General features: G+C 45.7%; 1 protein-coding gene across 1 annotated transcript in view; it reads right to left on the bottom strand.

The window, feature by feature from the left end:
* Positions 1-3,224: 3,224 nt before the first annotated feature.
* Positions 3,225-17,879, bottom strand: part of adgra1b (adhesion G protein-coupled receptor A1b) — a 122,338-nt gene continuing 107,683 nt past the window's right edge. Inside the window, exons 17-19 of the mRNA XM_071910482.2 lie at positions 10,868-11,013; positions 5,181-5,276; positions 3,225-4,784 (exon numbers count right to left, since the gene is read on the bottom strand). Coding sequence (XP_071766583.2) covers positions 3,359-4,784; positions 5,181-5,276; positions 10,868-11,013 — 1,668 coding nt within the window. The 3' untranslated portion in view covers positions 3,225-3,358. The remainder of the gene's footprint in view (positions 4,785-5,180; positions 5,277-10,867; positions 11,014-17,879) is intronic.

The following is a 17,879-nucleotide window of genomic DNA, read 5'->3' as shown; positions in this document are numbered from 1 at the left end:
GCATATTAAATGTGCTCAGGCGTTTCATGGCCTGTCAACCCTGGGCGTGATTTGTGATGCACACAAGACACACTGTCTCATTTCCTTGGACATGCATGCACACATGGACGCGCGTGCACATATGAGTGTGTGCACGTAGACCGGGCACGCACAGTAACACACACACACACACATACAGTACGTACACACACAGACACACACACACACAGTGGCAGTCAAGTCAAGCCTGCTATCATTTGAATTCCTCCCCTGTGGTGACTCCTTAAGACATCTCAATCTCCATCAGCGCTGTCAGAAGAAATAAATAGAGTATGGCAAGAGAGAGAAAAAAAACAAAAGAAACAGGCATTCCTTCTCTCTTTCTTTTTACTCCAATTCACCAACATGTATACTTCAGTTCGTTCTCACCGGGTCGCCTCATGCAGACGCACGTACGCATACACACACAAACACAGGCAAAAGATGGTTCTCTTTTCGTTGCATGGTGAAAAAATACATTTATTGGAATCTGTGTCGATGTAGAAAAAACGTGAAAACTGGCTTTGGGGGTTTTGTCACAGTACCACAGGTGAATATTCCAGCAGCCATCCGGCGAGCCAAAGTTAAGTCAGCAAAGCTCATTTGGGCAGTACATCTGCTACTGGTGACAACAGAGATGGCGTCCTACGGCGGCCTGCGATACCAAACACATGGTCACACAGACACTGAAAGCTCAGGCTGCTCCTATAGACACACCACCGGCAAAATACACATGTTGTACAGCAATTAGCCTAGACCAGAGTTTCTCTCAGGTTAATGTAGTGTGATTTTAGCAGTAACTCGTGATACTGTTACAAATCCCTTTCTAATCACTATAATGCCAGGGCCACTGTCTGCCAGCATCCAAGGCTGCTCAAAGGAGCCCATACAGCATGATCTATTGCGGGCCAGTGTTTTATTCCTCATAATATCAAGTTTCTTCCCAGACCCTGGAAATAACTTCCAGCGGCCCTGTACAAAGCTATGAGGTTCATGCATCATCTTTGATGTCTACCGGGGGCTCGCTTCGCTGTTCAAAGCCTGCCATCCCACAAAAAAAAAGAAAAAAAAAAAGGAAATATCACATTAACGTTTCTATTTTCTCTCTGCAGAAGTCACTTTTTTAATTCAAATGTTTCTGTCCGGACAAACATTTTCCATAATAAACATACGGTGAGTGACAAATTCTATTCTGGCAGGCCATAGGTCATCGTTATGGGTAGTGCATTTCTATTTCTGATAGGACAGGAGAAGTCTCACAACACATGGCGAGTCTGCATACTTTATGAAAGGTCTCGGAAGTCAAAAAGTCAACTGAAGTTGCAACAGAAAATGCATTTGAAAACAAAGGACATTTCTAAACTCAGATACTGAGCATTAACATTGAGAGGTCAGCTTTTTTTCCCCCATACAACTTTCTTTACATATAGATTTGTTTTATTCTTAAATATCTTAAATCTCATAGAAAATAATTAGTCAGAAACCAATTCTATATACACAGACAAGAGTGCACAAGATGGATAAATAGATGGTGTGCATGCCGAGGTGGTTTTGCTAGAGCGGGGTTTTGCTGTGAGATTATACGCACTGTATGGGTGTATGTGTTTTATTCCTGCTTTTCTGACAAGTGTATGACTGGTTGGTTCATTCATGAAACAAAAAGGCTCTCCTAAATTGATACAGAGCCTCTTTTACCTTCTCTTTTGAGTGGTAATGCTTCAAAGTGAGTGTGACCTTATAGACCGATCCATACTTCAACCTTGGCCACTCTTGACACAAGATCTCTTCTGAAATAGCCACAAAATTGCTATGATCTTATGTAAGCCTAGTCCTAGACTAAAGTCTTTTTAAATGGAGATCACCGTTGGGAAATAATGTTAGTAGAGAACTAGGCTTAAAACTGGCCCAAAATCAGCATTAAAAAATGATACATGGCAGGTTGCAGCAGTCTAACTGGGTCAAGAGACAAACAATGTGTTCATGAGTGGGCATTGATTTACACTGTAAAAACATAGCACACAGTAGCTACATACAACAGGGCATGCATGCTTTGGGGCTTTCATAAAAAAAAAAAATTAAAAAATTAAAAATTGCAATTGCACTGATTTCCACCATGTGTCATTTTGTGACTCCTTACCAATAGTCGGTTAGGTTGGCTTAAATTATCTTTTATTACTACTATTGAAAGGGACAGAAATAGGACATTGGTCACAGCAGGCAAGCTTCCCAAAAGCTTAAGTAGCTTGTTTCTGGCACACTCATACTCACACTCAGTGTTTTTTCCTAAAACTGTCGGATGTCTGGTTTTACAAATATAGCTTCTTCACGTAAGAATGATCGACACTTTATCAAATATTGATTTTATAATGTCTAATGGCATGTGCGAGCCGAGCTGAAGAGAATAACAGCACACTAGTCTGGCGATGGACTCGCTGCAGAGACCTGGCTCTACTGTATGTGGCACAGTGTTAAGAAAACCTCATGGGATACAATGACGTGGACTCTCATGGTATACAATGGCACCCACTCTCTATTCACAATGGCCACGCTGTTGTTGCTGCTGTTATTTACTTCTCTCCGAAAATAAGGAACACAACAGTGAAGACATCATACAGACAGCACAGTCAATATCAACCTGGAAGAGGATACTTAATTTCTTCTCTTTTTCAGTTGCTTTTAATTTTCACAACTTACTGGCGTCCACATATCTCTGGCAAGCGACAATATCTTTGTATATTACTTAGAAAATCTCTAGTAGATATTCACAGTTGATAGTAAGGTTGCTTGTTTGAATGGCGAAAAATACCCATGGAGTCTAAAATTGCTGGTTTAGTTGTCTAAAACATGGATGCCAAGAGTTCCTTAAAGTACTGGAGGTACACCGTCAGAGACTAGTTGATGGATTCAGATTGAAAGTGTAAAAAAATCTTGCAGCGTTGTCGCCTTTGAGCACTAACACACATATTCATACACACAACCATTCATTTTCTTGTATATATATATAGAGAGATCTGTAGTATTACGGAGCAGTAGAAATACCTTCAATTACATCTCATGGTATGATGTGACACACATTTCACAATTTCCTCTTGATGAAGAGATTCTGTTCTGTGTATGGACGCCCTTCAGGGAGCATATGGATTTCTGTACAGTGAAACAGCACATACATAAAAACATGAGAACATTAAAATAATAATAATAAAAAAAAAATATCCCACGCTGATTGTGATGTGTAAAATGTTATTCAATTCATTTTTTAATCCTAGAAAGGGAGGCGAGGGTTTATTTTTGGCGGGGCGAGGCGGGGGCGCCGCCCGTCTTCCCGGTCTTTCTTCCCAGACTACACAGTAGTTTCGTTCCTCCAGGGTCCAGTGCGTATATTCCCTGTGCTGTCCGAGGTGTACAGGAGTCCTTCGTGCAGGCCCCCCTTTAGAATCCCGTTCTGATTGGGCGGGTTCTGGGGGTAGGATTGTCTGCGCGGGGCGTGCATCTCCAGATGGTGATGCGGCGCCATCAGGTCCTCCTCGGCCATTTTGCCGCAGCCGCACAAGAAGGTGCCCGTGTCGCCCGCCTCTGCCTGGCACAGAGTGGGGAAAAGGTCTGCCTTGGCGCAGCAGATATGCCTGTGGCAGGGGTTATGGCACGCCAGGGCCTCGTGCGTGGCGGCGGCGGCGTGGCACGCGTGATGCCCGTCGTGGTGGCCTTCGTGGGCCAAGTGCGGACAGATGTGGGCGTGGCGCTCGTGTGTGCTGTGGGGGCTGTCAGTGTGTGAGCTGTGCACGCTGCCTCCGTCCACGCTGGAGGGGATGTGATAGGCGTACTCCCTCTCGCTCCCCGCCGCCCCGCCGCCGGCCCCGGCCCGCCGGCTGAATTGACGGCTTTTAGTCCTGGTGCTGCCCTTCAGGCAGGGGTGCAAGTGGATCCCCGGCCGGTAACCCTCCGGATCGGCGTGCAGCAGCACATGCGCCGACGCCGGCTCCTCCTCCATCAGCTGCTGGCTGTGCAGGGCGGCGCAGCACGGCGTCACCGGCGCCAGACACGTCACGTGATTTTGCGCGGACGGAAGGGCGGCGTGCTTACAGTGGCCTAACGTGCCGTGACCGCAGCCCATCAGGGCTTTGCCCGGGCACGGCGAGTCGTGGTGGCAGTGGCTGTGACCGTGGCCGTGCCCGGGCGTGTCTCCGTTCACGTTGACCTTGGGCCGCGCCTGTCCCGGCCCGTGGGCGCCGGAGCAGCCGTTGGCGCGTCGTCCGGGGCAACAGGAGCACCAGCAGTGCCAGACGTCGTCGCGCTTGGCGCAGTGGTGGATGAGGATGAAGAGGCCGAGGGTGACGGAGAAGGCACCGTACAGGCAGCTGAAGATCATGTCCAGGAAGTGGCCCTGCGACACGGCCAGCGCCCCGAAGGTCCAGGTGGCAAGGAACAGGAAGAGGGTGAAGGCCGCCGTGCGCAGCTGAGCCTTGAAGGAGTGCTCGTTGGCCAGCAGCGCGGGGTTGATGGGGACGCCCGGGCAGCCGGCGGGGCAGTGGCCGCCGCCGGGCGGGGCCGCCAGGGCCCCGGGCTCGGCCCCCTGGTGGCAGTGGGTCGGCGCGTCGACGGAGGCCAGCCTCTGCTGCTCCTCCGTCAGCTGCTTCAGCTCGTACTTCTTCTCGGGGCGGCGGCGCAGCTGGATGAAGGTGCAGAGGAAGTAGATGCATGTCACCAGGACGATGAAGGCCACGGGGCCAAAGAAGGCTCCCAGGCTGGGCTCCCATGCCATCCAGCAGCTGCAACAAACGCACACACACACACACACACACACACACACACACACAGAGCAAACATTAGCATCAACACAACCACACAACATCTATGTGTTGTTTATTTAATACAGAAAAACAAACCCAAATGTACAACCACCACAGGGCTTATCAAGTGCTAATCCACCTAAGGAAAAGATAAGCAGGATGGGGGAGGTGTGTGTGTGTGTGTGTGTGTGTGTGTGTGTGTGTATACATGTGTATCTGCAACTTTGAATCCCAAAATCAAACGAAGGTTTATTTTGGGAAATAATTAATAATACCTAATGAGGAAAAGTCTTTGTAGAGGAGTTATAAAATGGTGCAAAGTAGCAGCAGAGGGTGCAGTTTAACCTTGAGAGGAGAGGTAAATCTAGGACTTACTATGGCGCTTGCTCCCCGCTGCCATAGTTGTCTATATTGACGGCTGCTGTGACCCCACAGATGATGAGGGGCACTCCACCACTGACTAAATAAAACCTGCGAGGGTGAAAGAGGGAGAGACAGAGGCAGAGAGAGAGAGAGAGAGATACAGAGAGAAAATAATTGAGTGTAAAATGTGTGGCATATAAAAGGCAATTACAAATCCCATATCTTACTTTTGTATTACAAATGTAAGATGCTATTACATCAACAGCAGAATGTCAAAATATTAGAGAAAGGGTATTAGAAACACAAGAGGAAGAAAATGACAGAAGGAGACGTACAGACAAACTGTCAGATATTATTATAGCCTTATACAGGGAGTGGAGCTCTTGGCTGCCTCTGCAAATATCTCAGCATCTTCTCCACTTGAGGAACTGACTATAACAATGAGGACCAGGCAAATATAGTGCGTGTGTGTGTGTGTGAGAGAGAGAGACAACGTCTTTCCAAAACCAGACCACAGGATCATTCACACCTACAGTGTTTTACAGTAATTACAAGCAAACTAAACTAAAGTCACATGGACTGATATTAGCTTGTTTACTGGACAGAGTTTTGATGACCTGTCATCCTGCAAGCTTAAAGATTTTGGCGGTGGGAGGAGTCAAAACAAATCCGATTCCACTGTCTGTCACTTGAGCTAAGCATGATGGACTTGTCTGCACTCTTTGCTGTAATTTACCTTCTCTAGTGTTCATACAAGTTAAGATCACATGAAGAAACAGCTGAATATGAGCATCAGTCCAGACTGTGGTTTGCCCTCGGTTCATTTTGTTATGCTAGACTTTCCAAGCATGAGGAATTGCTGGGTATCAGATGTCAACATCCGTCTCCTTATACCCATAAACCCTTGTGTTTTGGGGTCATTTCCTGAAGTTCCTTCCTGAAGATTACGTTCCCACTCCTAACAAACCGCACCACAGACCGGAACCCGTCTAACTAAAGGAGTAAAGTTTGAATAAACGGCCCTGAACGCGCCTGGTGCGAACGCGCCCTTAGAAGCGACTGCAGAAACAAAAGCCAATCCCCGGCAGCGGCTCCCACTGCATTGTCCTTGTCCTCCCTCTCTCTCTCTCTCTCTCTTTCTTTCTCTCTCTCTCCGCCGTCATCCCATTTCCTCTATACTCGATTTCCTCTTCCTTCCTGCTCAATCGTAACCTCTGTCAGCACTCTAACCTTTCCGCCGCTCCATCTTCCTCTGTCCTCATCCTCCCTTCCCTCTCCCCCTCTCTCTCTCTCTCCCAATCTCTCCTCCGTCACACGGCACCCATCCCCAAAAATTCAATTACAATCAAGATGTTTGTCTGGACGGGTCGGTGTGGGGGTGTGTGTGAGGGGAGTGGGGGGAGGGGAGGGGGGGGGGGGGGGGCATTACCGGCCTGTCACTGTCTCCGAGTGGAGCGGTTCCCCCGGGGGACCCTCTTCCAAAAGAAAGCCATTTACACACCCGTCAGCCAGATAAGCATAAATGAGAAGAACTAGTGGATGTTAAGGCACGGCACGCTTTACGACCCTCATTCCCCCTTTATCTCTCCCGCAGAAAAGCCTGCTACGCCTTTCTTGCACAGCCATGCCTGCAGAAAATGTGTAGTGCTGCTGTGTATGTCCGCAGAGAGGCATGCGCGCACATTCAAATACACGCCCATGCACACACACTTGCCACACACACACACAAACGCAGTCCTGCACACACACACACACGCTTTTCTTTGTTGGGCACTCTATTAAAGAAGGCCTTCCAACTCAAACAAAATGGCAGTGTATGCAGAGTTGGGCTTCGGAGTAAGTTTTGGAACAGCAATCACCTGATATAAATAGACCCTGAAGTGCCTTTTAGCCAGTAGCTACATAGCGACTCCCCTCCCCTCCCCTCCCATTCTTGCTCCTCTGCTTATGCACTGTCCTCTGCTTTGTGTCTATGCACTGTCCTTTCTCTGGACTTGGCCCAGGATATACATAGCACAACTGGGGGGACGATTGATGGTCATACAGCGCCAGCACAGGGCAAGGGCTTCTGAGTAGAGCTGCGCTATGCAGCAGTAATGCATGTACTCAACCCAGACTACAATCCTGGATGTTTCAATGCCCAGTAAAGGACAGGATGAGCTTATTTTAAAATGGCAACATTTAATAGGTGAACAGGTCCGCTATGTCGGTTTCACGCTCAGTCATGCAATAGTGCGGGCGGTGCTATCTTCAGGTCCACTTTGTGATTTTTTAGAGTGATGTTTCACTTAAGTAGAGCATTTTCATTTTTTACGCCAACCCTAATACACATATCTCAATGGGCGTTCATGCATTGTGAAGTGCTAATAATGGCCACTCTGGTGGGCAACACTTAGCACCACATTCATGCCTTTTGAAAGCTCAAAAATAGCTCTTCTCACACATCTACAAACCAGATTCATGTAATATTATCTCATTCTTGGTCCCAGATCATAGATTTTAAGAGGTAAATTTGCCTGCTGCATGCAATTATCAGTATTGACAGCAGGGGAGAAACGCTGCCCCCAGAATGGAGAAAATGTTCTATCAAAGTGACTGCTTTAAGGGAGTGATCCACATCCACCATACAGGATGACAGTGAGTTAATAGCATGAATAGGGGCAATTAAAGTGTGTGGTCCAACGCAGTGCAGCGGCTTCCCGGACAAAGGTCATCGTGACGGTCTGCTGGACTGGATGACAGACCAATATGCCATCATCACATGCTGTCAGTGCTCCGTCTCCGGGCTGGAGCGGAGGGATGGGACGAGGGAGGAGGAGAAGGAGGAGGACGGGGGGGCCCGGGGTGGGGCCCGCTTGCGGGAGAAATTGATTTGTCTCCAGCCGCTAAGTCTCATTGCATGAGCCTGTCTGACGGGGAGCATTACAGTCAATCACCGCGGATCAACTCGACTGCCGCGCCGCACGATCCCTCCGCCTTCCCCCAGACGAATTATCTCATTCCCCGAGCCGCGCGTGATGGGAGAGCCTCCAGAACGTTCTATATTAAACACTCCCCCCGCCCCCAATCACGCCGGTGTCCAAGGATTTGCCTGCAAGGAGAGTGCTCCTTACAGGTTTTGAGGGGGTCCTTATCCCGTGAGGTCCTTATCCTCGATGACTTTCACTGACTCCGCCAAAGGTGCACAAGTACCGCTATGCAGGGATTCAGAAGAAACCCGCTTTTATAATGTCAGACAACTATAGTGGATCTGCATATTGTATGATATCGGCCATTTATAGATTTGTGGTAAATGTCAATGTCATTGCTACATACTGTATAGTGCACCGAAGATACCACACTGCAAAAATGCCCATCTTGCAGGCAAGTTACAAAAGTTCAACCGTTAGAGTTCATATCCAATGCAACTCAACTTGTTTAAATAAGTCAAGTCAGTGTGGGGTGATCTGCTGTACCTTGGTTAAGATCATTTTCCATGGTTCAAGAAAATTCAGGCAAGAAGTTAATCTGCATTTGAATTTTCTCATCCCATCAGCAGATATTTTCCCGACGGTTTTAAGAAAACGACACTTTAAGGCCGGATACGAGATGAAATGACACGTTACGACAGGCATTTGTTGCGGTGCACCTCCTGTTTGCCTCCGTATCTCGCCTCTCAAACCTTTTCCCCCTAACAGGATTTCTTGTTGAAGCTTCTGGAAGTCGGCTCTGCAGCACAGTTGTGCCGTGCAGAAGAGCTCACACAGCACCTTCCACCACCAGAGAGGAAGAGTACCGCATATGTCCAAAAGCTGATCCTCTTAAACACGCCAAATGCCGTGAGTAAGCAGAAAAGGAATGAAGTACAGCGGGGAAAAAAAAACAAAAAAAACAAGAAGCAAAAATTCAATCTGATGCGTGTGCCTAAGCGAATAGGAATTAAATGCGTCAAAAGGCTAAATAGATTCAGATTTGCGATAAAGCTCCTGAATCTAACGGCTCAGCGGCCTCCTGGGTGATTGAGGTAATTAGTTACAGCCTTGGGGTGGTGCCACGGTAACAGCTTGTTTTAAGTCCTACATCCCTTCTTTTTCCTTCCTCTTCAGGTGATCTGACACTCTTCTTCTCACCTCGCAGGGTCGTAGGAAGCCTCAAACAGAATGGGAAGTCGAGCCAAAACATTTACTGTACATGCCGAGTTCAGCTATTCCAGACAGTTTCCTCTATCAAGTGCTCGCAAGAGTGTGTACACGCCTGGGGGAAAATAAGACGCCGGTGCAGAATCTGAGGTTTTGAATATGTTTTTTTAACACCTAAATATACATCGTTGTCAGGCTAGTGCATACAAGGGCCTGGATAATGGTGAAGATGATGCTAATGATAATGGGACTGAAGTCAGTCCTCTACAGCTCCCTCTGCCACAGCCATCGCTTCATAGTTAAATTGCTATTGAACTTCACGCGAGTCAAGAATCCCAAAATAGCTGGACGGCCAAAAGAGCTCAGCGGGGAAAGATGGGATAAGATGAGGTACTACTGAGTGACGTTAATAGTTACTCACATTAGGTTAACTGTCATTAAAAATTCAATTTACATATGCAGAGATATACCCCTGGACAGATGCTAGTCAGTCTCTTACAGCTCCCACTGCCAGAGCCATTGTTGCTAAGCAGCAGTTTGCACCTTGAATGTCACCTCTGCAGCCCCATCTAACAGGAGAATCCAAATTGAATAGGCCTCAATTCAGGAATTTGGCTGATTAAAAAGAATACGCTCGGCTCCTGGCAATCTTTGGCATTTATCAGACTCATTTTCACATTACGTGAGTCATTATTGTTCACCCGAAGTTCCTCCCTTGTGGCAGACAGGGACTCAGATTAAAAATGTAATTTCTTAACATGAACAAATGGGAGAGGAATCCACAAGGAGAGCCAAACAGTATAAATAGGAAGACCTGACAGCTATGTCACTACAGAGTGTACACTGGGTGGAGTGAACAAAGCCACAGGCTCGGAAGAATGCAAACTAGCTGTGGATGTCTGTGCAGATAAACGATCCAATAACTCATCTGTGTAAGCCCATTGTAGCCCGCTAAACGAAAAATGAGCCAGCAAACACCTGGAAAAAAAAAAACATAAGCTAGCATAAATCAACAGAGACACAAATATGCATACACTCAAATAAATACTCAGGAGTGCACACACCTACACGCACATACACATAAGTGAGAAAGACAAATTCATAAATAAGTAAATATGTATGCTCAGCGCACACACACACAATGCATAATACACTTAAACCACATTAAATTTCAGATTTGTAATTCAAAAAATCTAATAATCCCTGTTTCTCTAGCAAATTTCAATATAACATCATATAAACTAAGCCTCAAATGAATCCCGAGGGAGAATTTATACCTTAATAAACAAGCAGGGGCAGGAAAATATGACTGTATAAGACTTCTATATGTCTCCCTGTCTCAGTCGGGGCATGTACTGACGGAAAATGAAATAAGAACGCTCAGAATTCACCTTGACCTCACACAGCAAGCTGCAGTGACGCTGCCAGGAAGATCAAAAATCCGGGTCACACACACACACACACACGCACACACACACACACTCACACACACGCACACTTTCACACTTCTCAGGTTTCAGGTGCGCTGCGGTGGATGTGTGACTCAGGGTTCAGAGGGGTGGCGATGACGGTTGTGCTTACCTCAACAGGGGCTGCTTAGGCGGGGCGGGCGGGTCACCGTCCTGGGTCTGCGGGGGCTTCTTGATCACCTGCTTGTAAATGTTCCTGGCCGTCACCCCGAGCCACAGCATGGTGGACAGGGACGAGTAGTGGAGCACGACTCCCACCTGGGACGGGACAAAAAAAAACACGGGACACGCACCATCGGGTCACTTTGTGGACTCTTAACTTCGGCTTTTATCTATTTCCTAACACACGTCAGGCCCGATCACATTCCTGTAACTCAATGAAAAGATCTCTTGTTCGGGGCAGAGCTGCCACTCCGCCTTCACAAACACAATCAATGTCACTCCAAGGGTGTCTCCGTAGACATTTTTTCCTTCAAGATCACACTGTTTTGTCTTAACTGAAAGACAACGCTACAAGTCGGGGGAAGACAAGCCTCAAAAAGTGCTATTGAACCAGCAAGGTGAACACAGCGTTGTCTGGGATAGGAGTTGGTGTTATACTGGTGGATACCGAACGGCTCCTTATCAGTCGAGTTAGAGGACACCAAGCGCGCATTGTGAATAACAAACCCGAATATGAATGGTAGTCACGTTGACAACAATCAACACGTGCTTGTTTTCCAAAATGTGGCGTATATATATCTCTGCGCTCCCCTCGTTTTAATATTCATGAATTATGTTTGAATGGGGGAATTGATCTGACATTGTTTAAAGGCTTTGTGAGCGCAGAGAAAGGGAGTTGAGAGATGAGAGATGCGAGAGAAAAAAAAGAGGGAGAAAGGAGAAACGGAGAGAGAGAGAGAATTAAAATGCGCCGGGACTTTTCTCCGGAGTCTGTTCATTCTACACCGGCAAACTAAGAGACACCCAATCAAATAACTTCTCTCCAGTCTGCTAGGCCTAGGGACTGGAGCTAGTGTACCAGAGTCCAGATGCTAATTGGAAGTGTCCTTGAGCTGGTTATAGAGAAATGAGAGTGGGCGGTAAGTCAATCACTGCTTCATACTCCACACACTTTTGAGCTTCATTAGTGGCAAGAACAGATAGAAACAAAGTGGAGTTCCAACCTGGAACTCCACCTGTCCGTCTGGCAATTGAACATATCTGATACAGATCACGCTATTGCAGTAATGTCATGCGCTACCAGTGGCAATAGGCAAGTAAGCAGCTCAGTCATCAAGCACACACTAACACAAAATTACTATGTTTGGATAAAACTGTTGAGGAAAAAATGGAAGAGCACCTATACTAAGCAACATTCCTACATGCTCATTTAATATGTAACCTTTGACCCATGTTTACATCTTAAGTGCCTAAAACTCAAGAATACTGAATCTGCTTCACCATTATAAGAGCTTGGATTGTGCAAATGCCCAAATCTCATAGGTAACATTGACCAAGTGGCCTTGACAAAATAATAACTTGTTGTCTTCCAGAAGAAGGTGATCACCTCTTATTACGCATCTCCTTAAAGTGCTACAACTATAATTATCATTGGTTGTTCAGTCTTGTTCATATGACATTATCCTTTTTGACAATAGCTTTATTATACTCTAATCTATATTAACATAATCATGAATATTCAACACTACAAAACTGAGTAATCATCCAGATTTTGAGTTCCTTGGCTCCCAACCTGCATATTGAATAAACTGTCAAACTGCCACTCTCTCCCTGAGTTTTCTTCCACAAAACCTATGATTTGTTGACACAAGGACAGCCCAGCTATGTCATGCAGCCATAAGAACAATTTGTTATTACAGTGCTGTATTGTAATTTTACTATTTATGCCTCCTGTGCACTTTTATGTGTCGTGCTGTTGTTAGTAGAAAGCCTGTGTAAAAATAGCTGCTCGGATCAGTGATAGGCCAATCACACTGTTAAAAAATCGTCAATTGGAATCGATCCCAGAAAACTTGAGCGGTGCATCTCTATTAAGAAGCAACACGTTCCATCACCCGAGTTTGAATGGAACATAAAATAATACAGGTGTTGTCATTTAGGCTACACATCTTTCTGTTTCTGTTGTTAGACAACTGCACAACCATTAAAAAATACCATGAATTATGTATTGTAATTATGTTGCATAGTGTCGAAGCCAAAAAGACAAAATGATAGCGACAAGCTAATTTGGAAAATGCCAAAGAGTTTCTGTGGCTCTTTCTGCATTACAAATACACAAAAAAACAGCCTGGGAAGATATGTTTATGTCACAAGATAAAACCAGCTTTCATTAGCCGTAGTTAGCCAGTTACATTTTTTACGGCGTGAGAATTTAAACCAAATTTTCTTTGTTTTTTCCCCAATAGCAACAGAATGTGTGACTGAAGACAAGACACAGATGTATTTATTTTCAGAATACAGGTCAAGTTATGACAGCTGCAGTAGGAAGAGACAGAAAATGTGCGTTTTAAGATCGGCTTACTGGAGAGTCTCTTTACATGGTGTCTGGTTTTCCCATTCTTTTGTGCCCTTTACCTCTGAGTCTGTCTATAGCCAAGCAGGATAAAGCCTAAGACCGACACCGGCGCTAGCCTGTGAACTGACTCATATCTGTTATGCTAGCACCCACTAACATTCTGTGAATCTCCTTTGTGCAGCCAATTTTGAAAATTCCAAAGACTTGCTGTGCACCTTTCTGCACTACAGATACACCAAACTCTCCAAAAACAGCTGGAAAATGTATGCTCAGATCTCAGTGTGAGACTGGCTTCCATCAGCCATTGTTAGCAGTTAGCATATTAGCAGATTTGAATGGGAATGCATTTGTTTTCCGAAAGCTCCAACAGTAGGCTACATATGACAGATGATTATTGTCGGAATAAAGTAACAGTTATGACACCCTCAGTGGCAAGAGAAAGAAAATGTTAACTTTAACATGTTTCTATCTGTTCCAAAATGGCTGAATGAGACAAGCCCAACAGGGAAAAAAATGACTGGATAAGGTACTACTGGTATGGAATGTTTATAGTTATTCACATTGGATAATTCATTGGGTCATTCGGAAATTCAATTTTAAATAGGTTAATTTGAATTACCTCAATGTGTAGCTGACTTGACTTGTTTGCAGCTTCACTTTGTTGAGCTACAGTATGTAGCTATATCATTTTCTACAATGCTTTTGCTAGCTCAGGTATTCCAGATCTTATTTAAAATACCACCTGAGTGTATTGTGCAGTAGGATTTTCTCTAAAGGTAACACTGCCAAATCAATTGTGCTAACAATTCTATATGCTAACAGTGTTATATTCAATAGTCCCTCAAAGCCAGTGGTTCTCAACGTGGGGTCCGGGGACCACCAGGGGTCCTTGAGGTCGTTCCAGGGGGTCCCCAGCAAACTGATGAATTGTTAAACTTCACCATTACTTCATTTACAAGAAGTTAATACAATTAGAGAATGTAGAAGAATGACTGTTTTGATCACTGTTTCACTGTTATCTCTCTACCTACAATACAGATAGTCATGGAATTCTGGACAAAATCATATCTAACAAATGTTATCAGATTTGGGTCCGAGAGAAAACATGTCACCAAATGGGGGTCCGTGGCTCTAATGTGGACTAAATTAGGGGTCCTTGATATGAAAAAGGTTGAGAATCACTGCTCTAAGCTGTCTTCTATTGGCATATGCATTATATCTGCTCTCTACTGCTTTTGATGCATAACTAACCAGTCTACCGGAAGCTTTTTTACATGTGGGAAAATGAGCTCAGGAACGCTCAAATTGGACCCAATGGAAGCACAAAACAAATCACTGCAGACACTGTAATGTCTACAGTCACATTTTTTTGCCAGCGTATGCCATCACATCTAATTTCACACTGGCATCCTAATGAGGAAATCCTCCCTATAGCATCTTTAAGCTGACAGTCATGTAACCCCAGATGTAGGTCAGCTTTCTTAGCTAACTTCTTTGCTAAATTAACAGGCTGTTTTAATGACAGTCACATTCATCACATGCATCACATGTCAATTGGAATGTGCATTCCTATTACTAATAGACTAAGGTAAGGTTAGTGGGAAGAAAGATGCATGTTGTAGCTTCGCTTGATACAGACAAAAAAAATATGTAGTATGGGGGAGTTGCTGTGTTTGTCAAATCACTGACAAAGCCATCAAGTGTTGCTAGAAGAAAATATATATAGGTAGAGATTAGAGATGACTTTGAGACAGTGAAGACGATGGAAGCGCCATAGTGACAATGCCACAGTGCGTGTGGGGAGACAGTGAGATGATGAAGACGGAAGAGCGGCATACAGGGAGGGGAGTGGGGGAAAAAAAGAGTGTAGGATGCAGGTGGAGATGGGGAGGGAGGAGGCTGCGGGGTGGTTGGGTGGGAGGGCTGGGTGGGTAGTGCATGCTTGAAGTGCTGCGAGAGCTGGCAGAGCCGGTTTCAGATCTCCTTGAAGTTCCTTCTGTCAGAGGGGGAGCATGTACTTATGTGTCCCCCAGGGAGGGGAGAAGGGGGCGCATGTGTGTGTGGGGAGGGGAGGTGGGATGGGGGGGGGGAGTGCAGTGGAATCAGCAGGCAGTGTGTGTGCGTTTGTATGTGTATGTGTGTGTGTGTGTGTGATCACACATCTCCTCAAGCAGCCCTGTAATTATCCCAAATTGTGTCTGGTGGGGCCTGCCTCAATCCCAGCGGAACAGCAGACAATCTGGGCTCCTGCCCAAATCTGCGGAGAGTTATCCTGTTAACAGTGATTGGGTAAAGGAGGAGCGGCACCAAACATGCAAAGGCCCGAGGATAAAATTAGATAAATGAATGAATGCTAAATAAGTTAAGGAGCAAGGGAAGTGCCAACAGAGGAGCATGGCTTTGTCAACAACACCTGCAGTGAAACTGTTGGACAGGCCTTGTACTACATGAGTACACGTTGGGACGGGACGATATATTGAAATTCAATAAATCGCAATTAAAAAATGAGACAATTCGTATCGTGGGGCAGAAAGATGAATCGCGATATCAGCTACATTTATTAACAATAAATGTAATTATTGTTAATAATTATATTAACAATTATATTGTTTGCACTTTGTAATGACATTGACAATTGTTGTTTACATCCTAGCAAGCCAATGCCATTGCTAGAAAGATTTGTGGCTCAGAAATAAACATAAGTCATACTTTGTTGTCATTGAACTTTTATTCATTACATCGCATCGTATTGTATCGTATCGTATCGTATCGTATCGTATCGTATTGTGAGATAAGCATATCGTCCCATCCCTAGTAGACGTCAGTAAAGATGTCACCATTAGCCATTACGTATTGGTGGATCTGATATATGCATGGATCTGGTGGGAGCTTTCACCCAAAGGGCCTCCCAGTACCCCAGGAATACTCTGAGTGGCTCCAGCGGGAACTGAACCAGAAACTTTGGCAGCGTTAATGCAATGTTGGGGAATGTTTAGAGTGTGAGGTGTTCATCTCCCTAATATCCTACAGATGTACGCCGGCGAAGTGGAGAACGGAATTGGTATATGCTAATTGCAAGGTATTAATGCGATGTTAAGCGGCAGGGAGCAGGTGGGTTGATGGGCGCTGCGTTTTCTGACAAGCGCCGGCCGTTATGTATCCGTTAGAGTTGCGGAGGCAGGCTTGACGGCTGTGACACGAGCTGCGACTTCTTACAGACTTCCCTGTCACCGAGTCTCCTGCCAGGCAGCGGCAGGCAAAGCCGGTTGGCATGAAATACGACGCTCTGCGCTGCGGCGTGTAGAGGTGGAGTCATTACGCGGCGGAACAAGGGGACACCTAAAGTGCTTGTGACAGGAGAAGAGGCAGCTGCCTCCCAAGAGCACTGCAGCTCACAATGAAGGGAGAGAACAAGGCTCATTGATAGAAATGGGGAATGAGTGAAGGCCTTTGAAACTGCGAGTGAAAAGAAGAAAAGAATTGTACATCAATCTCTTTCCAGGTACATACAGTAAATGGCCCCATGCTGAGCTGCGTTGACAGAGGAGAATGCTATGCTCCATCTGATGTTTCAAGCTCACCCCCCGAACAGGTCCGACTATCAATCACCTGGAAAGGAACTCCACCAGGATCATGTGGCTTCCCGACCATCTTCTGCTGGAACATATTTCGTTCTCGCTCTCGCTTTCTCTCTCTCTTTGACATGAACTCTTATCTCAACACAGATTCCGCCTATCTCAGACATACACACCATCTCTTATCTGCCGGTTCAAAGGGATTTAGCTGTTTCCTTTCGTTAGGGGACAACCCATTAGTAGATGATATGCCCCAATTAACACCGTGGCCAACATAACAAGAGCCTGACTCTTTGCTTGACTCTTTGCCTTCCCAGTTACTCTATAATTTTATACAGGAATGGATGTATGGATGTGTAAACTTTAACTTCATATATAATTCCATGTAAAACCTCTTCTTTGTTTACACATCCATACCTCCATTCTTGCTATATAAAGCCTCAGCACAAAGTGATAATGTAGCCAGCGGGCAAGAAAGCATTTCTCTGACCTGTTTCCGAATCTATGCTGACATCCTAAATCTCCGTGTCCCACCATGAGCACGGCTGGCTGGATCCTGTGTCTCGCTCACTCACTCATAGCCGTGGGCTGCAGAGACGGAGGTGCCACCCATGCCGGCACAGAATGAAACAAAACCACTAGCACTCTTGCTCGCCCCAGAGACAAATGTAACAGCAGGCTAATTAAGACAACACATTGCTTGCCAAGGGGTCCTCAGGGACAGGAGGTCCTCCTGAAGGGACACTGCACATCGCCTTCATCCCAGGATGAGGCTGGCATCCCGACATCCATCACCCTTGGCATTAGTGGGCAGTAGAAGAAATACACTGGTAGAAATGTGTGCGAAAGTTTAGATTTGGTCATACTGTTTCTACCGGATGCAGCAAAAAGACTGAAGGCCACCAATCTTTGCGTATTTATGTTCTACAGCATTTGTCTTTGTGAAGTGAAAAGTGAAATGAGCACACCTGCTAATCTCCGACCAAACGCAAAACAATGGAACAAAGAAGAAGAGGAGATTGTCTAAAAAA

Source organism: Centroberyx gerrardi, chromosome 15, assembly GCF_048128805.1.
Source record: "Centroberyx gerrardi isolate f3 chromosome 15, fCenGer3.hap1.cur.20231027, whole genome shotgun sequence".
NCBI lineage: Eukaryota > Metazoa > Chordata > Actinopteri > Beryciformes > Berycidae > Centroberyx > Centroberyx gerrardi.
Note: the sequence above shows the minus strand (reverse complement) of the source record. Positions and strands in the feature narration are given on the sequence as shown.